The 21,975-nt window shown below is 55.1% G+C and overlaps 1 protein-coding gene across 7 annotated transcripts in view; it reads right to left on the bottom strand.

Moving 5' to 3' along the window:
• The window catches only part of TNRC18 (trinucleotide repeat containing 18), a 123,947-nt gene that overhangs the window by 56,044 nt on the left and 45,928 nt on the right, over window positions 1-21,975 (bottom strand). For 5 of the 7 annotated variants that reach the window (XM_021935628.2, XM_031664929.1, XM_031664927.1 and 2 more), the window contains 10 exons: window positions 20,452-20,554; window positions 19,901-20,106; window positions 19,375-19,521; window positions 18,254-18,444; window positions 16,122-16,551; window positions 12,167-13,153; window positions 4,346-4,521; window positions 3,597-3,733; window positions 3,294-3,422; window positions 1,119-1,290 (listed from right to left, as the gene is read on the bottom strand). In XM_021935628.2, coding sequence (XP_021791320.2) covers window positions 1,119-1,290; window positions 3,294-3,422; window positions 3,597-3,733; window positions 4,346-4,521; window positions 12,167-13,153; window positions 16,122-16,551; window positions 18,254-18,444; window positions 19,375-19,521; window positions 19,901-20,106; window positions 20,452-20,554 — 2,678 coding nt within the window. The remainder of the gene's footprint in view (window positions 1-1,118; window positions 1,291-3,293; window positions 3,423-3,596; window positions 3,734-4,345; window positions 4,522-12,166; window positions 13,154-16,121; window positions 16,552-18,253; window positions 18,445-19,374; window positions 19,522-19,900; window positions 20,107-20,451; window positions 20,555-21,975) is intronic. The other 2 variants (XM_031664925.1, XM_031664926.1) reach the window with 2 other exon arrangements.

Here is a 21,975-nt window from a genome sequence, read left to right as displayed (position 1 = left end):
ACATTTCTTAAGAAAAAAGTTGGGATGGTGGCAATTAAAACAAAAGCATCCCTTACCACAATTTTAAAGTAAAAAATACCTGGTGTACACACTGGCGATCGTTCTCTTCCTAGACCCCGTCTCCCTCCTTGAGCCTGCCCCCAACAGCCCCATAAAGCAGGTGACAATATCTTAACTCTGAGTCCATAAACACTTCTTACTTTCTTTTCTTAAGAAAACATGCTTTCTCAGCCAGGTCAACCAAAATACCCCTCAGCTGGGTGCAGTGGCTCACGTCTGGAATCCCAGCACTTTGGGAGGCTGAGGTAGGCAGATCACCTGAGGTCAGGGGTTCAAGGCCAGCCTGGCCAAGATGGTGAAACCCTGTCTCTACTAAAAATACAAAAATTAGCCAGGCATGGTGGTGGGCGCCTGTAATTCCAGCTACTCGGGAGGCTGAGGCAGGAGAATCGCTTGAACCTGGGAGGCAGACGTTGCAGTGAGCTGAGATGGTGCCACTGTACTCCAACCTGGGCAACAGAGTGACTCCGTCTCAAAAAAACAAAACAAAACAAAAAACTACCCCTTTGCACTGGGCTTTATGGGGAGGGATGACAAGGTACATCAGTATTTACAGAAAGGCACCTTAAGTGGATGATTTCAATGCTCTGAAGAAATAAGAAGACTCAAGGAGTTGGCTCTCAGCCCATTACCCCTGGAGAGTTCAGAGAGGAAATTACCATGGCACCAAGCCCTTGTTTCTTAGAACTACAGAATGGCAAAGCCACTCATTAAACAATTACACCGTTAAACAACAGAGCAATTGCATTATTTGGTTAAGAACTTGTATCTCTGCTTGGCTTTAGCAAAGGGTCATGCAGCACACGGAGGGAGATAGCTTTTAGGTCTCCTGTCTCTGAGGCTGTGTTACTTCGGTAGGTCTCTGACCTCCTCTGGGCCTTAATCTCCCCCTCTGTAAAATAAGGATTGGAGAAGAGTCGTCATTCTGGCACTAAGACAGCCACTTCTAAGGTTTCTGTACAGGAACAAGGGGCCTGCAAAGGGAGCGTGAACTCTTAACATACCCTCCAGACACCTCCCTGAAAGATCTCACACACCTGGAAGACTGGGTTACTCACCTGACTGATGAAGTCGGACGAGGCCTCATGTTCATCCCAAGTCTGGTTCCTCCCCCTGGCTTTCCCCATTCCGACGAGGGTATCATGTTCCTCCTCAGACCCCTTGTGTCTCTTTCTTATCCCTGCTCCCAGCTCATAGTCATCTGATGTCAGCAGAGACTTGCTGCTCAGCCTGAAACGCAGACGCACTACAGGTCAGCACCCTGGCCAGACAAGACTTGCGGGCTGGGGTCCACCCTCGTGGCCCTGAAGGGTTGGGCTCTGGACCCTGAAGCGTGGACAGTGATGGCAGAGTGATGGGCGTGGGGAGATGGATCTTGTAAATTACAACAGTGCTGGAATTCTGGGATATTTGTGAATGAGGCAGAATGAGAGTTTAAGGTGAAAGAAGGAAAAAAGCGTTTTCTTTCTTGTGTGCTTTCACGCGTACACTCACACACATCTCTGTGTGGTCAGATACCTATTAACCAAATCGTGCCAAGAACAAAGATCAGAAACGCCAACGAAATCCACCAGGATGGCAGGGGGAGTTTAGGACACAAGTTTACATGAAGAAGGATTCCAGTCTGTCTTCTCCAGCAAGGAAAAAAAAACAAAAAAGGAGCCATTTGCTGGTCTCCGGAATCCCGTGCGCAGTGGCAATGGGGACACAGACATGGCTCAGAAGCCCCACTTGCTTGCTTTAAGCTGAAACTTCACAGGTGATCGAAACAGCCAATCTGTACTTGGCACTCACTCACTGTGTGTCTTGCACTGTTAGTGACATATATCTTGGCCACAAACGTTTGGTGCTGCTGTATTTTATTTTTTTTTATTTTTATTTTTTGGATGGAGTCTCACTCAGTTGCCCAGGATGCAGTGCAGTGGCTCAATTTCAGCTCACTGCAGCCTCTGCCTCCCAGGTTCAAGCAATTCTCCCACCTCAGCCTCCCGAATAGCTGGGACTACAGGCACACACCACCACGCCCAGCTAATTTTTGTATTTTTAGTAGAGATGGGGTTTCTCCATGTTGCCCAGGCTGGTCTCAAACTCCTGACCTCAAGTGATCCGCCTGCCTCGGTGGCCTCCCAAAGTGCTGGGATTATAGGCATGAGCCACCGTGGCCAACCTGTGTACTTAATTTTTTTAGATGAGAAAATAGGCTCAGAAAAGCAGACACCTGGCCTGAGGTCAGTCACACTAAGGGATGGTGCTGGAACTCAAGAATAGGAAATTTAACCAGTGCAGGCCACACCCCTGACCACCACACACTGCTGGTGGCCGCAGCCTCCTGCCATCTTCTCCAGGAAACTCTCCCTGCCCCTGCTGTGGCCGGCGAGGGATATTTCTACCACTCTCCATCCTCTCTTCACTCAGAAACATCCAAGGATGTTAAATGCAAGACGTGGGGGCCTTGGAGCTGTTTTATCCTGAGAAAACCTATGGCCTTCCCACTGCCTCTCCTGTGCCCCCCGAAGGCCCCCCGGGCTCCTCCTGCTTCCTCAGGGCAGGTCTTGAGCCACCTAGCGTCTACCCCACCCTCCTGTCCCAGGCTCAGAACACTCCGGCCCCTTTCCTTGACGGGCCCCTTTCCGCCCGTGCTACAGACACCGAGGGAAGGATGAAGCATCTTTTCTGTGTACGCCTCGCCCTGCGGGAAAAGCTCTCGTTCCAGCTGGCGTTCAGAAAGACCCACACAGGCGCCCCACAAGGCTGCGACCGCCACCCGAGGAGGAGGAGCTTGTCCCCAAGTGCCAGAAGGAGCCAGCCCTGGTCTCGGGGGCAAGCCAGCAGGTCCGGCATGGCGGAGACCGACCCACAGCCGGGTCACAGTCCGTCCCAGCAAGCAAGGCTGGCAGCCCAGCGGGTCCTTCCGCAGGGAGGAGGCGCATGGAAAAGAGGAGGAATTAGGCCCTAGGCGTGAGGAGGCAGGCGTGGCAGGAAGACAGGTGAAGCGCTGGGTTAGGACATAGGAAAAATCTGTCGCAGGAGCCATCCATCCAGCTCAGCACTGGCCTCGCTCCCTCCTGGCCCGGGCAGCACAGTCCGTGCTCCCCGAGGGCCACTGCTGCAGGTAGGTCAGAGCCCGAGGGACGCGAGGTCCCCCAGTACCCCGAGGCAGGCCCCGCGTGGGGCCCGGGCTCCTCCCCTCAAGCTGTGTGCCAGTCCCCGACCCACCGAGGGGCCAGCCTTACTTTCCGCTACTGTGGCCGCTCTTCCCTCTCTTGCGGGGGGGCGACAGGGCGCTCGGGGCGTGGGTCCGTTTCCGCGGCCTGCCAGGGCCTCTGCGTGCCAAGCTTCTATGGGGTTCCTCGCGCCTGTCCCTTAAAAAGAATCACACGCTTGGCTGTGACGCTGGGGTTCGGGCGGGACGTGGAGAACGGGCACACGACGCACACACGGCGTCGGGTCCACGCACACCTCGACGGCTGCTGCGCGCCTGGGGGCCTGGCCGGCTGGGGCGGGGGCCCCACGGGGCGGGCGGGGGGCACACTCACTCGGAGTCCCGGCGGCGCTGCAGCTTCACCAGCTCACGCTGCTTCTCCTTGTACTGGCGCTGGACCTCGGCCAGCCGCATCCGGAAGTCCAGCTCCAGGGCGTCCATGTCCTCCAGGGAAGACTTCATGGCGTACATCTGGGGGAAGAACCGGGAGAGGAGGAGGGGGTGAGGACGCCACTGCCCAACAACGCCCACCGCCCACCCAGGTGCCCCGAGGAAGGGGAGACGGCACTGGGAGCTGGGGCTCGAGTCCCACCGCTGCCACCTCCTGACTGAGGCCATGGCCTCATCGTAGGCAAAGGACCCTGTGCTGGCTCTGCGGGGCTGTGGCAGAGCTCAATTAGATGGCATGCCTGAAGCACAGCACTTGCGTATGACACCTGCTCCATCAGTGAAGGCCATTGTGTCATTTATAAACGGAGGCTCAGTGAGGGGATGCTGCAGCCCCAGGCCCCGTGGGCACCTAAGGCCAGAGCTGCATGTGACCCTGGGCTACTCTCTTGCCACTGGATCACACCGCGACCTGTATGATGTGCCCGACATGCTAGCAGATGGGTAAACTGAGTCCCCGAGAAGGGCAACCACTTGCCTGGGACCACATAGCATGTCAGCACAAGGAGCTGAATGTAGCTCTGCCCTCTCTGGTGCCAAAGCCAGCCACGCCCGAGCAGAAGGGCACCTCCACAGAGGGGACTCCCACCCGGCCTCAGCCCGCGAGCCCCAGGGAGGAAGCAGCCGGCCACTCACCCGCTCCTCCTTCTTGCGCATCCAGCTGTACTTCTTGTTGGGCTTTAGCTCCCGCGGGAGCCGCAGGTTCTTGAGCGGGTCCACTACAGGCCCATCCAGCACCTCCCTCAGCATGTGGCTGCCCGCTGCCAGCAGACTCTCCAGTGAGGGCCGGGCCACCAGGGCCCGCTCCGCACCTGCAGACAGGAGGCAGGTAACAGGGCGCTGCCGCCACCCCCCCACCCGACCCCAAACGGGGATGGCAAGGCCCAGAGCAAGCACAGGCCCCAGGCCACACGTACCCATCCCCCAAGGTGCTGAGTGGACAGAGGCCTTTGTGACATGCCAGAAGTCCTGAGCATCTCTCAACAAGAACGGGGGAGAAGGACGGGCACAGTGGCTCATGCTTATAATTCCAGCACTTTGGCTGCCTGAGGCGGGCGGATCACCTGAGGCCAGGAGTTCAAGACCAGCCTGGCCAACATGGGAAAACAGTGAAAACCCATCTCTACTAAAAAATAACAAAAACTAGCCGGCTGTAGTGGCACACGCCTGGAATCCCAGCTACTCAGGAGACTGAGGTGGGAGAATCGCCTGAACCCAGGAGGCAGAGGTTGCAGTGAGCTGAGTTTGCACCACTGCATGCCAGCCTGGGCAATAGAGCAAGACTCCGTCTTCAAAAAAAAAAACATAGGCCGGGCGCGGTGGCTCACGCCTGTAATCCCAACCCTTTGGGAGGCCAAGGCGGGCAGATCATGAGGTCAGGAGATTGAGACCATCCTGGCTAACACGGTGAAACGCAGTGAGCCGAGATGGCACCACTGCACTCCAGCCTGGGCGACAGAACGAGACTCCGTCTCAATCCATCTATCAACAGAACAGGAGAGAAGGCAGCACGCCCGCCACAGGGTCCTGTGCTCTATTCCCAGAGTACACTGGGCACAGCAAAACCTCCAGAGGGAGGGCCTCCAAAGGCCGAAGGGTACTTCCCAGCAGTAGGGCTCTCCTTTCACTTATTTGTATGTACATTTTTCCGTAGCTAATATACATGGCTCTTATAATCAGAAAAAAGTCCAGGATGAAAAACACAAACCAAGCAGAAAGGTGTAAAAAAAAAAGACAGTCTGCGGCCAGGCGCGGTGGCTCAAGCCTGTAATCCCAGCACTTTGGGAGGCTGAGACGGGCGGATCACGAGGTCAGGAGATCCAGACCATCCTGGCTAACACGGTGAAACCCCGTCTCTACTAAAAAACATACAAAAAACTAGCCGGGCGAGGTGGCGGACGCCTGTAGTCCCAGCTACTCGGGAGGCTGAGGCAGGAGAATGGCGTAAACCCGGGAGGCGGAGCTTGCAGTGAGCTGAGATCCAGCCACTGCACTCCAGCCTGGGCAACAGAGCAAGACTCCGTCTCAAAAAAAAAAAAAAAGTCTTCTTCCTTCCTCCTGCAACACACAGGTCCCCCCCTTGGGAGGCCACTGTGGGTGCAGTTTCCAGAAGACAGTTCCAGAAATGATTATGCATATTCAAATGCACATGACATCCACGGGCATCTTTTTTTTTTTTTTTTTTTCTCGGGTTTTTTTGCTTTTGCCCAGGCTGGAGTGCAGTGGCCGGATCTCAGCTCACTGCAAGCTCTGCCTCCCGGGTTCACGCCATTCTCCGGCCTCAGCCTCCCGAGTAGCTGGGACTACAGGCGCTGCCACCTCGCCCGGCTATTTTTTGTATTTCTTAGTAGAGACGGGGTTTCACCGTGTTAGCCAGGATGGTCTCGATCTCCTGACCTCGTGATCCGCCCATCTCGGCCTCCCAAAGTGCTGGGATTACAGGCTTGAGCCACCGCGCCCGGCCAAGGGCATCTTTTAAAATATAAAAATAAGCCAGGCGCGGTGGCTCACGCCTGTAATCCCAGCACTTTGGGAGGCCAAGGCAGGCAGACAATTTGAGGTGAGCAGTTTTGAGACCAGTCTGGCCAACATAGTGAAACCCTGTCTCTACTAAAAATTCAAAAATTAACTGGGCATGGTGGCAAGCACCTGTAGTCGCAGCTGTTCGGGGGTTGAAGCATAACTGCTTAAACTCAGGAGGCAGAAGTTGCAGTGAGCTGAGATCGAGCCACTCCAACCTGGGCAACAGAGTGAGACCCCGGCTCAAAATATATATATATATAAATGTAAACTGGGTGCCTGCAGTCCCAGCTACTCGGGAGGCTGAGGCAAGAAGATCACTTGAACCCAGGAAGGTGAGACTGCAGTGAGCCACAATCACATCTGCACTCCAGCCCAGGCAACATAGCAAGCCTGTCTCAAAGAAAAAACGTACACACACACACACACACAAACACACACCAACACAAATCTCAGGCTGGGCACAGTGGCTCATGCCTGTAATCCCAGCACTTCTGGGAGGCCGAGGTGGGTGGACGGCTTGAGGCCAGGAGTTTGAGACCAGTCTGGCCAACATGGTAAAACCACCCCGCTACTAAAAATACAAAAATTAGCTGGATGCGGTGGTGACCACCTGTAATCCCAACTACTTGGGAGGCTGAGGCACGAGAATCGCTTGAACCCTGGAGGCCGAGGTTTTGGGGAGCCATGATAGCCCCACTGCACTCCAGCCTGGGCGACAGAGGGAGACTGTCTCAGGGGGGAAAAAAAAAAAATCTCAACACTGTATCACACTTTGCTTTTTTTTCTGCTTAATGTCTTTTCTCAGCACAAAGCAAACATTTACCTCATTATTATCAGCTTGAACCTTATAAAAATTGCCATCTCTAAAGGTCAAAAACACTAGAATGTCAGCAATTTTAAATGGTCAAACGTGCAAAGAAGGAGCTGACGCAGAATCATGCGGGGGGCAGGGCGGAGGAGCAGCCTAGAACCCTCTTGAACTGATGAGTTTTGATTCATCCAAGTCAGTCATCTCCCATTCATGGCATTTAGGTTCTTCCCTATCTTTTTTTTTTTTTTTTTTTTTTTAAAGATAGGGTCTCACTCTGTGCCCCAGGCTGGAGTTCACCATCACACATCACCACAGCCTCAAGCTCCCAGGCTCAAGCAATCGCCCTGCCTCAGCCTCCTGAGTAGCTGGGACCACGGGCACATGCCATCACACCCGGCTAGTTTTTTTATTTTTTGTAGAGATGGGGTCTTGCTACGTTGCCCAGGCTGGTCTCGAACTCCTGGGCTCAACTGCTCCTCCCACCTCAGTCTCCCAAAGTGCTGAGATTACAGGCGTGAGCCACTGTGTCCGGCCTCCTGTCTTTTTGTAAAAGGAGCACATGGGCACATAGCTGGGACACGTGTGGTAGAAAAAGCCTCACCAATGTGATGAATATGACCAGGTGTGTGCAGTTCTCTCTCTCTCTGATAAATACTCCCCCAACCCTCCAGAAAGGGTGTTTCAACCACAGAGATCTTGCTTTGGTCTCCACCAAATTTAAATGAGTCCTATGACAATTTTTTAATTGACATTTCATTTTTTTAATGCAGACGAAGTCTCACCATGTTGCCTGGGCGGGTCTTAAACTCCTGGGCACAAGCAGTCCTTCTGCCTCAGCCTCCCAAAGTGCTGGGATTACAAACGCGAGCCACCATGCCCAGCTGACATTTTCTTTGTGATCTAAAATATCAATTTTTGGCCGGGCGCGGAGGCTCACACCTGTAATCCCAGCACTTTGGGAGGCCGAGGTGGGCGGATCACCTGAGGTCAGGAGTTCAAGACCAGCCTGACCAACATGGAGAAACCCCATCTCTACTAAAAATACAAAAAATTGGCCGGGCATGGTGGTCCATGCCTGTAGTGCTAGCTACTCAGGAGGCTGAGGCAGGAGAATCGCTTGAACCCGAGAGGCGGAGACTGTGGTGAGCCGAGAACCATATTCTCTATTGGCAAAGTTCCACAGACAGACATGACTAATGATGCTGCTGAGGGGGGAGCTTCTCTTCCTTGGCACCATTCACATTTCACTATTCATTCGCATCCCTGCTGAGGGCTGTCCTCTGCCTTCACTGTAGGGTGTCTTGCTGAGTCCCTGCCTTTACCCACTAGATGGCAGTAGTGCTCCCCCCAAGCTGTGACAACCAAAACTGCGGTTGCCAATGTCCCCTGGGGGAACAAAATCACCCCTAGTTGAGAATACTTGTTTTGCTCTTCTTATAGCTTTTTTTTTTTTTTTGAGACGGAATCTCACTGTCATCTCACTCTGTCATCTCACTCTGTCGCCCAAGCTGGAGTGCAGTGACAATCTCGGCTCACTGCAACCTCCGCTTCCTGGGTTCGAGCAATTCTCCTGCCTCAGCCTCCCGAGTAGCTGGGATTACAAGTATGTGTCACCACGCCCAGCTAATTTTATTTTTAGTAGAGACAAGGTTTCGCCATGTCAGCCAGGCTGGTCTCGTACTCCTGACCTCAAGTGATCCACCCGCCTTGGCCTCCCAAAGTGCTGGGATTCCAGGCGTGAGCCACTGCGCCCAGCTGCTCTTCTTATATCTTTAGGGAAACTGAGGCCACAAAGCTGCAAACCTGATCAGCTCCCAAAGGCTGATGTTAGATTGAAACCGTCTCGCCCACCCCACAGTGATGCCTCTGCGCCACCTACCCCCGCTTCAAGTTCCTGCGAGACGTGGAGTCTACAATGTCAGGTAAGGACGGAGGGCTGCTCTGTTCTCCAGGGGGGGACCAAGGTACAACTGTGTCACCTCCTTCACCCTCTCACAAACCTATTTTCCCGAAGCTCTTAACTGATCAGACAAGGGATGCCAAGCAGTGAGGGGTTCAGTCATTTCCCCACTAATTTAATATGTGAGAGTCCTAACCGCCCCGTAACCTCAGAAGGTGACCTCTGTGGGAGACAGGGCTTTTGCAGAGGTGGTCAAGTTCAAGTCATGACAGTGGGTCTTAATTCCGTAAGGCTGGTGTCCTACTAGGGTGGAGAACTCTGGGCTGGGTGCAGTGACTCACACTTGTGATCCCAGCACTTCGGGCGGCCGAGGTGGGCAGATCACTTGAGGCCAGGAGTTCAAGACCAGCACAGCCAACATAGCGAAACCCCATCTCTACTAAAAATACAAAAATTAGCTGGACATGGTGGCATGCACCTGTAATCCCAGCTACTTGGGAGGCTGAGGCAGGAGAATCACCTGAACCCAGTAGGCAGAGGTTGCAGTGAGCTGAGATCACACCACTGCACTCCAGCCTGGGCAACAGAGCGAGATTCTGTCCCAGAAAAAATTAAAAAAACAAAACAAACAAACACACACACACACACACACAAAACCCAGTACCAGGTAGGAAGACCAAGGGAATTTTTTTTTTTTTTTTTGAGATGGAGTTCCACTCTTGTTGCCCAGGCTGGAGTGCAGTGGTGCGATCTCCGCTCACTGCAACCTCTGCCTCCCAGGTTCAAGTGATTTTACTGCCTCAGCCTTCCGAGTACCTGGGACTACAGGTGCCCGCCACCATGCCCGGCTAATTTTTGTATTTTTAGTAGAGACGGGGGTTTCACCATGTTGGACAGGCTGGTCTTGAACTCCTGACTTCAGATGATCTGCCCGCCTCGGCCTCCCAAAATGCTGGGATTACAGGCGTGAGTTACCACGCCCAGCCGACCAAGGGAATTTTGATTTTCTTCTACCAAAAAAAAAAGTTTCTATTGAACTATTTTAGTGAGAGAAAAGCAGCAATGAACTTTAGGACAACGGCCGCCCAGTGGGGAAGGGGCGTTGCTCACAAAGGCCAATGGGAGCGTGGCTTCTCTAGGCTTCCTTGAGGGTCATCTGACCATGACAATCAGAAAGCCTTGAAAAATGTGGCCTTGTATGGACCCAACAGTTCTACCTCTGGGCATATAATCCAAGGCAATTCAGAGATATGGACAAAGATTTTTTTTCTTCAAGGATAACCATCACGTTATTTGCAACAGAAAAAAATAAATAAATAAACTTTGTTTTAAAGCAAACGAAAATGCCTGACCATCTAAGACTGGGTCATCGAGGGCCAGGGCCACCACCAGGCAGAAAATTGGGCAGTTCCTAAAACAATGATTTTTTTTTTTTTAAACCACAGCTTTAAGCTGGCAGCTCATGCTTGTAATCCCAGCAATTTGGGAGGCCAAGGTGGGAAAATCACTTAAAGTCAGGGGTTCGCGACCAGCCTGGCCAACACGGCGAAACCCCATCTCTACTTTTTGTTTAAAAAAAAAAAAAAAATTAATTTAAACCCACAACTTTGAAAACTGTTTAATAAAGAACATTTTAGCCGGGCGCAGTGGCTCACGCTTGTAATTCCAGCACTTTGGGGGGCCAAGGCAGGTGGATCACCTGAGGTCGGGCGTTCAAGACCAGCCTGACCAACATGGAGAAACCCCGTCTCTACTAAAAATACAAAATTAGCCGGGGTGGTGGCACATGCCTGTAATCGCAGCTACTCGGGAGGCTGAGGCAGGAGAATCGCTTGAACCCGGGAGGCGGAAGTTGCGGTGACCCGAGATTGCGCCATTGCACTCCAGCCTGGGCAAAAAGAGCGAAACTCTGTCTCAAAAAAAAAAAAAAGAACATTTTAAGTAAAATGGTCGGGCACAGTGGCTCACACCTGTAATCCCAGCACTTTGGGTGGCCAAGGCAGGTGGATCACTAGAGGTCAGGAGTTCGAGACCAGCCTAGCCAACATGGTGAAACCCCATCTCCACTAAAAATACAAAAAGATAGCCAGGCATGGTGGTGCGTGCCTGTAATCCCAGGTACTCAGGAGGCTGAAGTAGGAGAATCACTTGAACCCGGGAGGGCGGAGGCTGCAGTGAGCCGAGATGATGCCACTGCACACCAGCCTGGGTGATAGAGGGAGACTGTCTCAGAAAAAAAAAAAACAAAGCATGAACCACAGTCAGCCTACGAGAGTGAATCTCAGTGTTTTTGCCAAAGCTAGCAAGAAAGAGGTGGCATCTTTTGTGAGGCTGCTGAGCAGGCCTAGGGATCTGGGAGGAATTGACAGACCACGCCCCCCAACCCAATGAAGACAGTAAGTCGGCCTTGAATGAGGCCAACAGAGAGAAAAGTCGAACAAGAGGGAAGGAGACAGGGACACAGAGAGAGAGACTAGGGAAGGTCCTGTGTAGGAGAAGAGAAACTTGGTTTCTTGGCTTGAACACCTAGATCCAGCCATACCTGAAATTACCTAATTACTGCTGGACTTCAGTTCCAAGAGCCAATTAATTCTCTCCTGCCTAAACCAATTTAAATAAGAGTTTCTGTTCCTTGCAACCCAAGAAATCCTGCTGAAACACACCATTGATAGAATGCGAAATTTCACCACCAGAAAACCCACAGACCGGCTACACAGTGCAAACACACTTAACATGCCACTCAACAGGACGCTTAAAAATGCTCAAGATGGAACATTTTGTTATGTGTATCTTACCACAATTGTTTTAAAAAATGAGTAAGAATAAACCACATTCCCAATTTTTCATAATTTAAAAATCTTATTAAAAAATGTTTAAGGGGTCGGGCACAGCGGCTCACACCTATAATCCCAGTACTGTGGGAGGTTGAGGCGGGCAAAAATCGCTTGAGTCCAGGAGTTTGAGACCAGACTGGGCAACAGAGCAAGACCCCATCTCTAAAAAAAAAAAAAAAAAAAAAAAGTTAGCTGGGCAGGGTGGTGGATGCCTGTAGCCCAAGCTACCTGGGAGGCTGGGAAGGGAAGATCGCTTGAGCCCAGGAGTTTGAGGCTGCAGACAGCTAAGACTGTGCCACTGCACTCCAGTCTGGGCAACATAGCAAGACCCCGTTGCCACAAAAATAAAATTCACAAATCTGCAGAACTCAGAGGTTGCGCACTCTTACCTATCTCCTGGCTCCTCCTCTCCAGCTCCAGCTCTGCGATCTCACTCAGCAGGGTGATGCCGTGCAGGAAGCTCTGCTCCAAGACAAGGCTCTCAGCTGCTTCCAGCTTCTCCAAGGCCTGGGCTCCAGCAGCACCCGGGGAGGGCAGAGGCCTGGCCTGGGGCAGCTCCGCAGCCGCCGCCAGGGCGTTCATGCCAGCCAGTGGGTCCTCTAGACTGGGCAGGAACTGGTCAGAGCTTGCCTCTTCCAGGTAGCAGGTGCTGCCAGGCACAGGCACGGCCTCTTGGGGCTCCAGGCTCGGGCACTGTCCCTCCCCGGCAGGCACGTCACAGTCTGACATTTCTAGGGTGGGCTGGGACTCGCTTGGTGCCACTTGCGCCAGGCCTTCCTCGGGCACTGCCTCCACCACGGGCACCGCCACAGGCACCTCCACCGGCTCCTCCTTGGCCTCCACCAGCGTCTCGGGTGTCAGCTGCACCCCCAGGTCCAGGGCGGCAGTGCAGGGTTCTGTCCGGCCTGGGGAATCCACCCGTGGTTCAGGCCCCTCCACAAAGTCTGGGCACTCGGAGGGCTCTGCGCAGCTCTGCCCAGTGGCACTCAGCGCCTGGGCCTCCAACAGGCCACCTCCACAACCCCCTGTAGGGCTGGGGGTAGCCATGGCTTCCGCGGCGGGCAGTGGCAGTGGCGACTCCAGAGGCGGCAGTTCTGTGGGGCCCTCGTCCATGTCCTCCACCTCTGCCTTCACCTCCCGCTCAGCCAGTGGTTCTTCCTCCGGGCCCTCCCGCAGCGGCTCTGTGATCTTGGAGGGCGACAAGCGGATGGGCTTGTCTTCGGGTGAGAGTGCCAGGCGCTCGGGCCCATCAGTCGGGAGTGGCACGTCGGGGGCCAGGCCATCCGCGTCGGCAGCTGCCGTGGGCTGCAGCAGGAAAGGGTAGGGCCTCCCGTAGTGTGGTGGCAGGGCTTGGAACGGGTACCTGGGCGGCATATCTGCCAAGAACACAGGGGTCAGCATGGGGGCCCTAGGATCTCATATCCCATGTCCCCATTGACACCGCCCACCACCCCAGAGACGCGGGACACAGCTGCCCTCTGCTCACCCAGCTGCAGGGCTGGGAGCTGTTCTAGGTGGGATCTCAGAGACCCCAGGGCCATGCAGCGGCCCCACAGTGAAAAATCAGCCACCTTCTGGTCCCCAGGGTCTTGTGGTCTTGAAGGCAGAGAACCACAGTTGTTTCTCTCGTCCCTTTCCCACTCCACACCCAGCACAAGGCTAGAGCAGAAGCAAACGCTTCATGAGGTCTGCAAAGGCCTACAACGGCCTTTACCCACCTTGTGTGGTCTGGCCTCCACTCCCCACGAACCTGCTGCTCCACCCCATTAAAGCAGTTGTTCAAAACATAACAGCAAGGCCAGGTGTGGTGGGCCACGCCTGTAATCCCACCACTTTAGGAGGCTAAAGTGGGATGATTGCTTGAGATCAGAAGTTCAAGACCAGTCTGGGCAAAAGTGAGACCCTATTTCTTTCTTTCTTTCTTTTTTTTTTTGAGATGGAATTTCACTCTTGTCGCGCAGGCTGGAATGCAATGGCGCCATCTCGGCTCACTGCAACCTGTGCCTCTTGGATTCAAGCAATTCTCCTGCCTCAGCCTCACGAGCAGCTAGGACTACAGGCATGAGCATGAGCCTCCACGCCTGGCCAATTTTTTTTTTTTAGATGGAGTCTCGCTCTCTCACCCAGGCTGGCTGGAGTAGAGTGGCACGATCTCAGCTTACTGCAAGCTCCGCCTCCTGGGTTCACGCCCTTCTCCTGCCTCAGCCTTCCGAGTAGCTGGGACTACAGGCACCCACCACCATACCTATTAAATTTCCTTTTTTTTTTGTATTTTTAGTAGAGATGGGGTTTCATATGGATGGTCTCCATCTGACCTCATGATCTGCCAGCCTTGGCTTCCCAAAGTGTGGGATTACAGGCATGAGCCGTGTCTGACCATGCCCAGCTAATTTTTTTTTTTTTTTTTTTGAGACGGAGTCTCACTGGCGCTCCCAGGCTGGAGTGCAGTGGGCGTGATCTCGGCTCACTGCAAGCTTGCCTCCATGCCTCCCAGGTTCACGCCATTCTCCACTGTCCCAGTAGCTGAGACTACAGGCTACCATTACCCACGCCCGACTAGTTTTTTGTATTTTTTAGTAGGAGGCGGGGTTTCACCATCATTAGCCAGGATGGTCTCGATCTCTCCTGACCTGCATGATCCACCAGCCTCGGCCTCCCAAAGTGCTGGGATTACAGGCTTGAGCCACCGCGCCCGGCCAATTTTTTATATTTTTAGTAGAGACAGGGATTCACCATGTTGGCCAGGCTGGTCTCAAACTCCTAAACTCAGGTGATCCACCCGCCTCAGCCTCCCAAAGTGCTGGGATTATAGGAGTGAGCCACTGTGCCTGGCCTGCAAGACTCCATCTCTACAAAGAAAAATCAGCTGGTCATGGTGGTGCACCCCTGTAATCCCAGCTACTTGGGAGGCAAAGGTGGAAAGATCACTTGAGCCTGCGAGATCAAGGCTGCAGTGAGTTATGATGGCACCACTGCGCTTCAGACTGGGTGACAGAGTGAGACCCTATCTCAAAACAAAATACAACAGCAGGGCTAGCTGCAGTGGCTCAAGCCTACAATCCCAGCACTTCGGGAGGCCAGGGTAGGAGCACTGCTTGAGCCCAGGAGATCAAGATCAGCCTTGGCAACAAAGCAAGACACATCTGTATGAATATAAAAAATAAATTGGCCGGGCGTGGTGGCTCACGCCTGTAATCCCAGCACTTTGGGAGGCCGAGGTGGGTGGATCACCTGAGATTGAGAGTTCGAGACCAGCCTGACCAACATGGAGAAACCCCGTCTCTACTAAAAATACAAAATTAGCCGGGTGTGGTGGCACATGCCTATAATCCCAGCTACGAGGGAGGCTGAGGCAGGAGAATCATTTGAACCTGGGAAGCGGAGGTTGCAGTGAGCCGAGATTGCGCCAATGCACTCCAGCCTGGGCAACAAGAGTGAAACTCAGTCTCAAAAATAAATCAATAAATAAAAATAAATAAATAGCCAAGTCCAGTGATGCGTGCCTATGGTCCCAGCTGCTTGGGAGGCTGAGGCAGGAGGATCACTTGAGCCCAGATGTTCAAGGCTACAGTGAGCTGTGATTGTACCACTGTAGTACAAGCTTACGTGACACAGTGAGGATCCCATCTCAAAAAAAAAAAAAAAGAAAAAAGAATAGCAACCCAGTTCTGTCCCCAGGTATAATCTCTCTGAGAGTAGGGCTGTGTGCCCCTGATTCTCTGCACCACTCCCAGCCCAGCAGCTGGAGGCGCACAAAAGGAAACTGACAAAGGAGAGACAGGCGCCAGGCCAAGCTCAGTAACTGCCACCACTGGCCCGAGCTCACCCAGCCTTGGTGCCAGAATCTGAATTTGAACCAAAGTCCTCCCAAGCACGCGCTCACATGCCTAACACCCCCCAGGAAGGAAGAACACAGTCCCAGCCCCCAAAGCCACCTGCTGCAATGCCACCTGATGCAGAAGACGGGAAGAGTGGGTGTGTGTGTGCGACCCACGGAACGGGCGTCCCTGGACCATCATCACCAAAGTAGAACTTAGCGCTGACTGCACACTGAGTATGTGACAGGTGTGGCTCGGTTGAAAGCTCAGAACAACTCGTCCTGAAGCAGTTTCTAATATTACGCCCATTTCCCTGACACTACTGCTGAGAAGGGGCCGGGGAGAGGCTGGATGTGACTGTGGGCTCCTGTGTTCGTCTCAGTGTCTGGTGGCGGGTCTGGTACGCAGGAGGTGCTCCGTGGAGTTGGAATGAATGAACGACCGAATGGGTCAATGAAGAGATGGGTGAGCAGTTTTACCGCGCCAGGGCCAGAGTGAGACCCTGAGGGTCTCGGCTGCATCCTACCTGAGAAAAGGGCCTGGAAGGGGCTGGGGGCTTCCTTCTCCAACTCCAAGTCTTTCTTCTCGACCACATTCTCGGGAGCCTCCTCCTTGCGGGTGATACCTGGGGTGGGTGGCGGGGAAGCGGGCGGCGGGCTGGTGGGGTGGGAGCTGGGGGTGGCGGGGTAGGCATAGGCGGGTGGCTTGGACACGTCCTCCAGCTTCTGGATGACCTTGGCCTTCAGGGCAGCCACAGGGGATGCGCGGGGTGATGGTGGCGGGCTCACAGCCTTGCCATAGGTGCCCGCGGGGCCGGCGGTCAGGCCGGGGGGCTTCCGCGGCAGCAGCCCGGGGCCAGCAGTGGCCAGGCCAGCCTTGCCCGCAGCCTCCAAGCCCCGCTTGCTCCCCTTCTCTTCCATCTCCGCCCGGTGCTCCTGCGCCTTCAACCGCTCCTGCTGGGGAGGGGCCGGCAGGCAGGGTCAGCACGGCACGAGTTCCCTGCCCCACACCCCCGCACCTGCCCTGTCCCCTTAGGGTCCCCCAGCCCAAGGAGAACCTCATGCAGGGCCTGGGGTCCAGGCTGCCCACCCCCTCCCAGGCTGGAGACGGAGGACATTCCATCCCAGTCCATGTGTCACAAGCACAGCATTCCATGCAGAACCCCAAAAGGCAGGGCTGGGGGTGAGGAGCTCTGGTGGGCTCCTTTGAACCAGGGCTGATGGGGGACCTCCACCAGGACCCCGGCCCTGCAGGGATCCTCACAGTCAGGGCAGGGGGGCCACCCCTTGATGGCATTGGGACAGATGCCTTCACGGAGCGCTCACTACCTGCTCAACCTTCCTGCTTCACTGCATCATCATTTTATGGTCTCACAATGCCCCAAAGTGGGCAGGAGGATCCCAGGCATGTCTCTTATGAGGAAATGGGAGGGAGTCGGCTCCGTGACCACCAATGCCTACCTGGGCCGGTCAGTCAATACACAAAACACACTAGAGGGCCAGGCATGGTGGCTCACACCTGTAATCCCAGCACTTTGGGAGGCCAAGGCGGGTGGATCACCTGAAGTCAGAAGTTCGAGACCAGCCTGACCAACATGGTGAAACCCGTCTCTACTAAAAATACAAAAATTAGCCGGGCATGGTGGCACATGCCTGTAATCCCAGCTACTTGGAGGCTGAGGCAGGACAATCGCTTGAACCCGGGAGGCGGAGGGTGCAGTGAGCCGAGATCACACCACTGCACTCCAGCCTGGGCAACAAGAGCGAAACTCCATCTCAAAAAAAAAAAAAAAAATTAGCCATGCAAGATGGCATGCACCTGTAATTCCAGCTACTCGGGAAGCTGAGGCAGGAGAATCGTTTGAACCCAGGAGGTGGAGGTTGCAGTGACCCGAGATTGCACCACTGCACTCCAGCCTGGGCGACAGAGCAAGACTCCGCTTCAAAAAAACTACACAAACAAAAAACACCAGGATGAAGCGCTCTAAGACAGGCCACTCTCCCGATTACTAAACAGTTACATTTAGCAACCCAAGGACTACACAACGCTAGCATCTGTTTCTAGGAGAGGAAACTTAAAGCCCAGAGAAGTAAAGGTACTTCCCCATGAGCACACAGCCAGGCCTGGCAGAGCTAAGATTCAGAACTGGGGCTCAGGCTCTGAGAGCTCCCTGCTGTATGTACCACCTGGGCCGACTCCTCCAGAGCAGACTCCTCCGGTACCCTATCTTATGGGACCATGCCATCAAGAGACAGCTGGCCAGGCCTCCTTGTGCCTCTCTAAGAGGCCACCTAGAGAGAAGAGGCCAGGCTGGGCTCAGGCAACAGCGGGAGCCCACTGGACTCCTTCAGCGTCCAATCACCCTTCCCCAGTCCCCAAGGCCACCTCTCTGCCTTGGTTTCCCCCTTGTTCCTGCACCCTGCCCTTCCAGGCTCCATCTACCACTGTTCACAGCTCCCTCTGCCTGGAGAGCTTTTCCACAGACGGTTCCAGGTCTCTGTTCCAGTGCTGCCTCCACCAGGAAGCCCTCCCTGACCACCTGCTCCTCTGCTGTTTTCTCCCTCCCTGTAACTGTCTGGAGTTTCTGCTGGCTGACTCATCTGCCTCATCACCCATGGGGCCCCCAGAGGGAGCTGCGCCTCATCCTCCCCGACTCACCACCAGCTGGGCGCTCCTCTGCAGTTCCAAGGCCTGGGCCGCCTGCTGCTGCAGGTACAGGAACTCCTGCTGCCGCAGGAAGTGCTGCTGCGAGAAGAGCTGCAGCTGCTGTGCATGGTGCAGAGGGCTGCGGCCTGGCGGGTACAGGGCGGGCCAGAGGGGTGGCACAGTGGCCCGCTCCATCAGCTCCGCTGCGGGGACACAGACAGTGTGCTGCACCTGCGGCCTGATGCTGCACCACCATGCCCATTTACAGAGGGGAAGCCGAGGCCAGAGAGGGGCCACCCACACAGCAGGGAGCTGGGCTCTGCAGGGCCTCCGGCTGCTCCCTAGGGGCAGGAAGCTTGTCCTGTCCTCCATAGGCCACGTGTGCACCCCAGGCCCGGGAACACAGCCCTGTCCACACCCGGGATGGGATGTCCCCACAGCCTGACAACCAGAGCAGGCCAGCATGCAGACGTGTAAGAGGGCCACTGTGAGGACCCAGGGAACACCTTCTCCCGCCCCTCCCAGTGATCGTCTTTTTTTTTTTTTTTTGAGACGGAGTCTAGCTCTGTTGCCCAGGCTGGAGTGCAGTGGCCGGATCTCAGCTCACTGCAAGCTCTGCCTCCCGGGTTCACACCATTCTCCTGCCTCAGTCTCCCAAGTAGCTGGGACTACAGGCACCCGCCACCTCGGCTGGCTAGTTTTTTTGTATTTTTTAGTAGAGACGGGGTTTCACCGTGTTAGCCAGGATGGTCTCCATCTCCTGACCTCGTGATCCGCCCGTCTCGGCCTCCCAAAGTGCTAGGATTACGGGCTTGGGCCACCGCGCCCAGCCTCCAGCGGTCTTCGAGGTGGATTCGAGGAGACGGTGGCACCAGGTAAGGGGAATCCCAGCCCCCACCCAGGGCTGCCTGTCTTGCTTCTCTTTGTGGAGTTTTTGGGCAGGAGCTCATTGCAACAAAGACCCCAAGGCTTTATAACGCTGGCAACAGATGTTCTCTCTGAACCCCGGTCCGCCTCCCCAAACCCCGGATCTGCCGGCCGCCACCCCTCAGCGGGAGGCCCTTGGCATCAGAGCCCACCTCGCTGGGCACGGCCAGCCTGGCCCACGGTGGCCACCCAGAGGGTCCACTTACCAAAGTGAGGCAGGTGATCGCTGGGAATGACCACCAGCTGGCCCGACTGGGGGTCCCTGACAAACTGGTAGGCCGATGGCAGGGAGCCTCCAAGGCCGGGTGGGAACGCAGGGGCCATGCCCTGGTGCAGAGATGGGGGGCCCAAGCCTAGCAGGAGAAGTCCAGGCCTGAGTCAGTGCTGGGAGATCCCAGGCGGTTTGTCCTCGGGTGGCCCCAGCCCAGCACCATCTCCCAAGTCCTGAACCTCCTGGGGCCTCCAGTGGAGAAGCCAAGGGACAGGGGTGTTCGCTGGCTGCAAAGAACCTCACAGAGTCACCTGCATTGGGCATCTGCCCCAAACAGGCATGGCAGAGGGGCCCCACGAGGCAGAAGCCATTATCATTCCTTCTTCGGACAAAAGTGGAGGCCAGCCCCAGGACCCCCAGGAAACGGCAGGCAGGAATCAGCCCTGAGCTCTTGTCCTGCACCCGCCCCCTCCCACCCCTCCCTCAGAGAAGGGGAGAGAGTCCCTGCGCCCCACACTCACCGTAGGGGTGTCCGGCGAGCCACATGGATGTGCTGCCGGAGCGGGGTAACCAGGGGTGCGTGGCCAGGTGGGCTGCGGGATCAGCAGACCAGCGACCCGAGCCCGCCAGCGCCGGGCCCCCCGTCACCATGAGGTTGGGGTTCAGGCCGTTAGGAGCACAGCTGGTGGGGTGCAGGCGGGCCAGGTCAGCCAGCTCCTTACTCTCTCTGGAAGGAGGATCACAGGTGTCAGCGACAGCTCGGACAGCCAGGGGACGAGAGGGAGAAGGGGGTTGCCCCAAGGAACTGTCTGCCACCAGGCCATGAGTCAGGACAACCACTGCTCGGAACTGAAGGGCCTCCCAGGGCCTTCCAGACTCACTGGAAGGGGTCGTGGGGTCATCTGGCCTGGGCAGGGCTGGCCCAGTGCTGAGGATCAGGGCAGCTCCCGCTCTCAGTACCACAGCATCCGTGGGTCAAGGGGCGAAGCCCACCTGGGGTCATCCAGCTGCCCCTCACCTCCAGGGGCTCCCAGACACCCCCCAGACCCTCAGTCTCCCCCGATGCCCTCACCTGAGCAGCTTCTCCTGATCCCGGTCCAGCCGCGCCCCAAGCAGCCGTTCCTCTCGGTGTCTGGCCCGGTCGTCCACACAGTCCTCATCTGCTCGGCCATGTCCTGCAGGGGGACAGGCGGAAGTGAGCCCCCAGCCAGCACCCAGCCCACCCCAGACCCACTGGTCCCACTGCCCTCACCCCTCCCTGGGCCCCCCAGAGCCCCAACGGTTCTGCACAGCCATCTGTGCAGTGCCTTCACCCCAACATCTTTCCTTATGACACACCAAGCTCCCCCAAACCCCAATCGGGGTTTCTCAGGGCCAGGAATCATCCATCCCTTCTGTCATCCCCCATCCAAAAGGCCTATGTCCCCTAGACAGGCAACCGTGGCAATAATTAGAACAACAGCCATGGATATTATAAGAAAATGTCATAAAACCTGTCACATAACAATGAAACGTGAGGCTAGGTACACTTGCTAATGCTATTTTACTTTTATTTTTTTTTACTTGAGAGGGAGTCTCGCTCTGTCGCCCAGGCTGGAGTGCAGTGGCGTGATCTCAGCTCACTGCAAGCTCCGCCTCCCAGTTCACGCCATTCTCCTGCCTCAGCCTCCCGAGTAGCTGGGACTACAGGCGCCCGCCACCACGCCTGGCTAATTTTTTAAATATTTTTAGTAGAGACGGGGTTTCACGGTGTTATCCAGGATGGTCTCGATCTCCTGACCTCATGATCCACCCATCTTGGCCTCCCAAAGTGCTGGGATTACAGGCACCGCTCCCAGCCACTAATGCTGTTTTAACGATGGGAAAGCAGATTCTGAGCTGGGGTTTGGTGAGGATAGGGCAGAGTCCAAATGGAAAAAAAACCACAACCCAAAAACTAGCCAGACCTAGGTCACATTAAGCCAGGCTGTGGTCCCAACCATGCAGGCCTGTGTGTCCCAAGACAGTTTAAATACACATGGCTAGCCGCGCAAGGTGGCTCACGCCTGTAATCCCAGCACTTTGGGAGGCCAAGGGGGGTGCGGATCACCTGAGGTCAGGAGTTCGAGACCAGCCTAGCCAACATGGCGAAATCCCATCTCTACTAAAAAAATACAAAAATTAGCCGGACGTAGTGGTGTGCGCCCTGCAATCCCAGCTACTCGGGAGGCTGAGGCAGGAGAATCATTTGAACCCAGGAGGCAGAGGTTGCAGTGAGCCGAGATTGCGCCAGTGCACTCTAGCCTGGACGACAGACAAAATGAGACTCCATCTCAAAAAGAAAAAAAAAAAACAAATAAAAATTTAGACAGGCATAGTGACATGCACCAGTAGTCCCAGCTACTCAGGAGGCCGAGGTGGGAGGATCGCTTGTGCCTAGGAAGTCGAGGCTGCAGCGATTCCCTATCATGATTGCACCACTTCACTCCAGCCTGGGTGACAGAGCGAGACCCAGACTCTAAAGAAAAAATAATTCAGACAGAAAAGTAAACCCAAAGAACATTATCCACTTGGGTGGAGGGGGTGGCCTTGGCCCCCAGAGTGGGAGATGCCACCA

The sequence above is a fragment of the Papio anubis genome, chromosome 4 (genome assembly GCF_008728515.1).
Source record: "Papio anubis isolate 15944 chromosome 4, Panubis1.0, whole genome shotgun sequence".
In the NCBI taxonomy this organism is placed as follows: domain Eukaryota; kingdom Metazoa; phylum Chordata; class Mammalia; order Primates; family Cercopithecidae; genus Papio; species Papio anubis.
The sequence above is the reverse complement of the archived record's forward strand: the minus strand, read 5'-3'. Positions and strand labels throughout refer to the sequence as shown.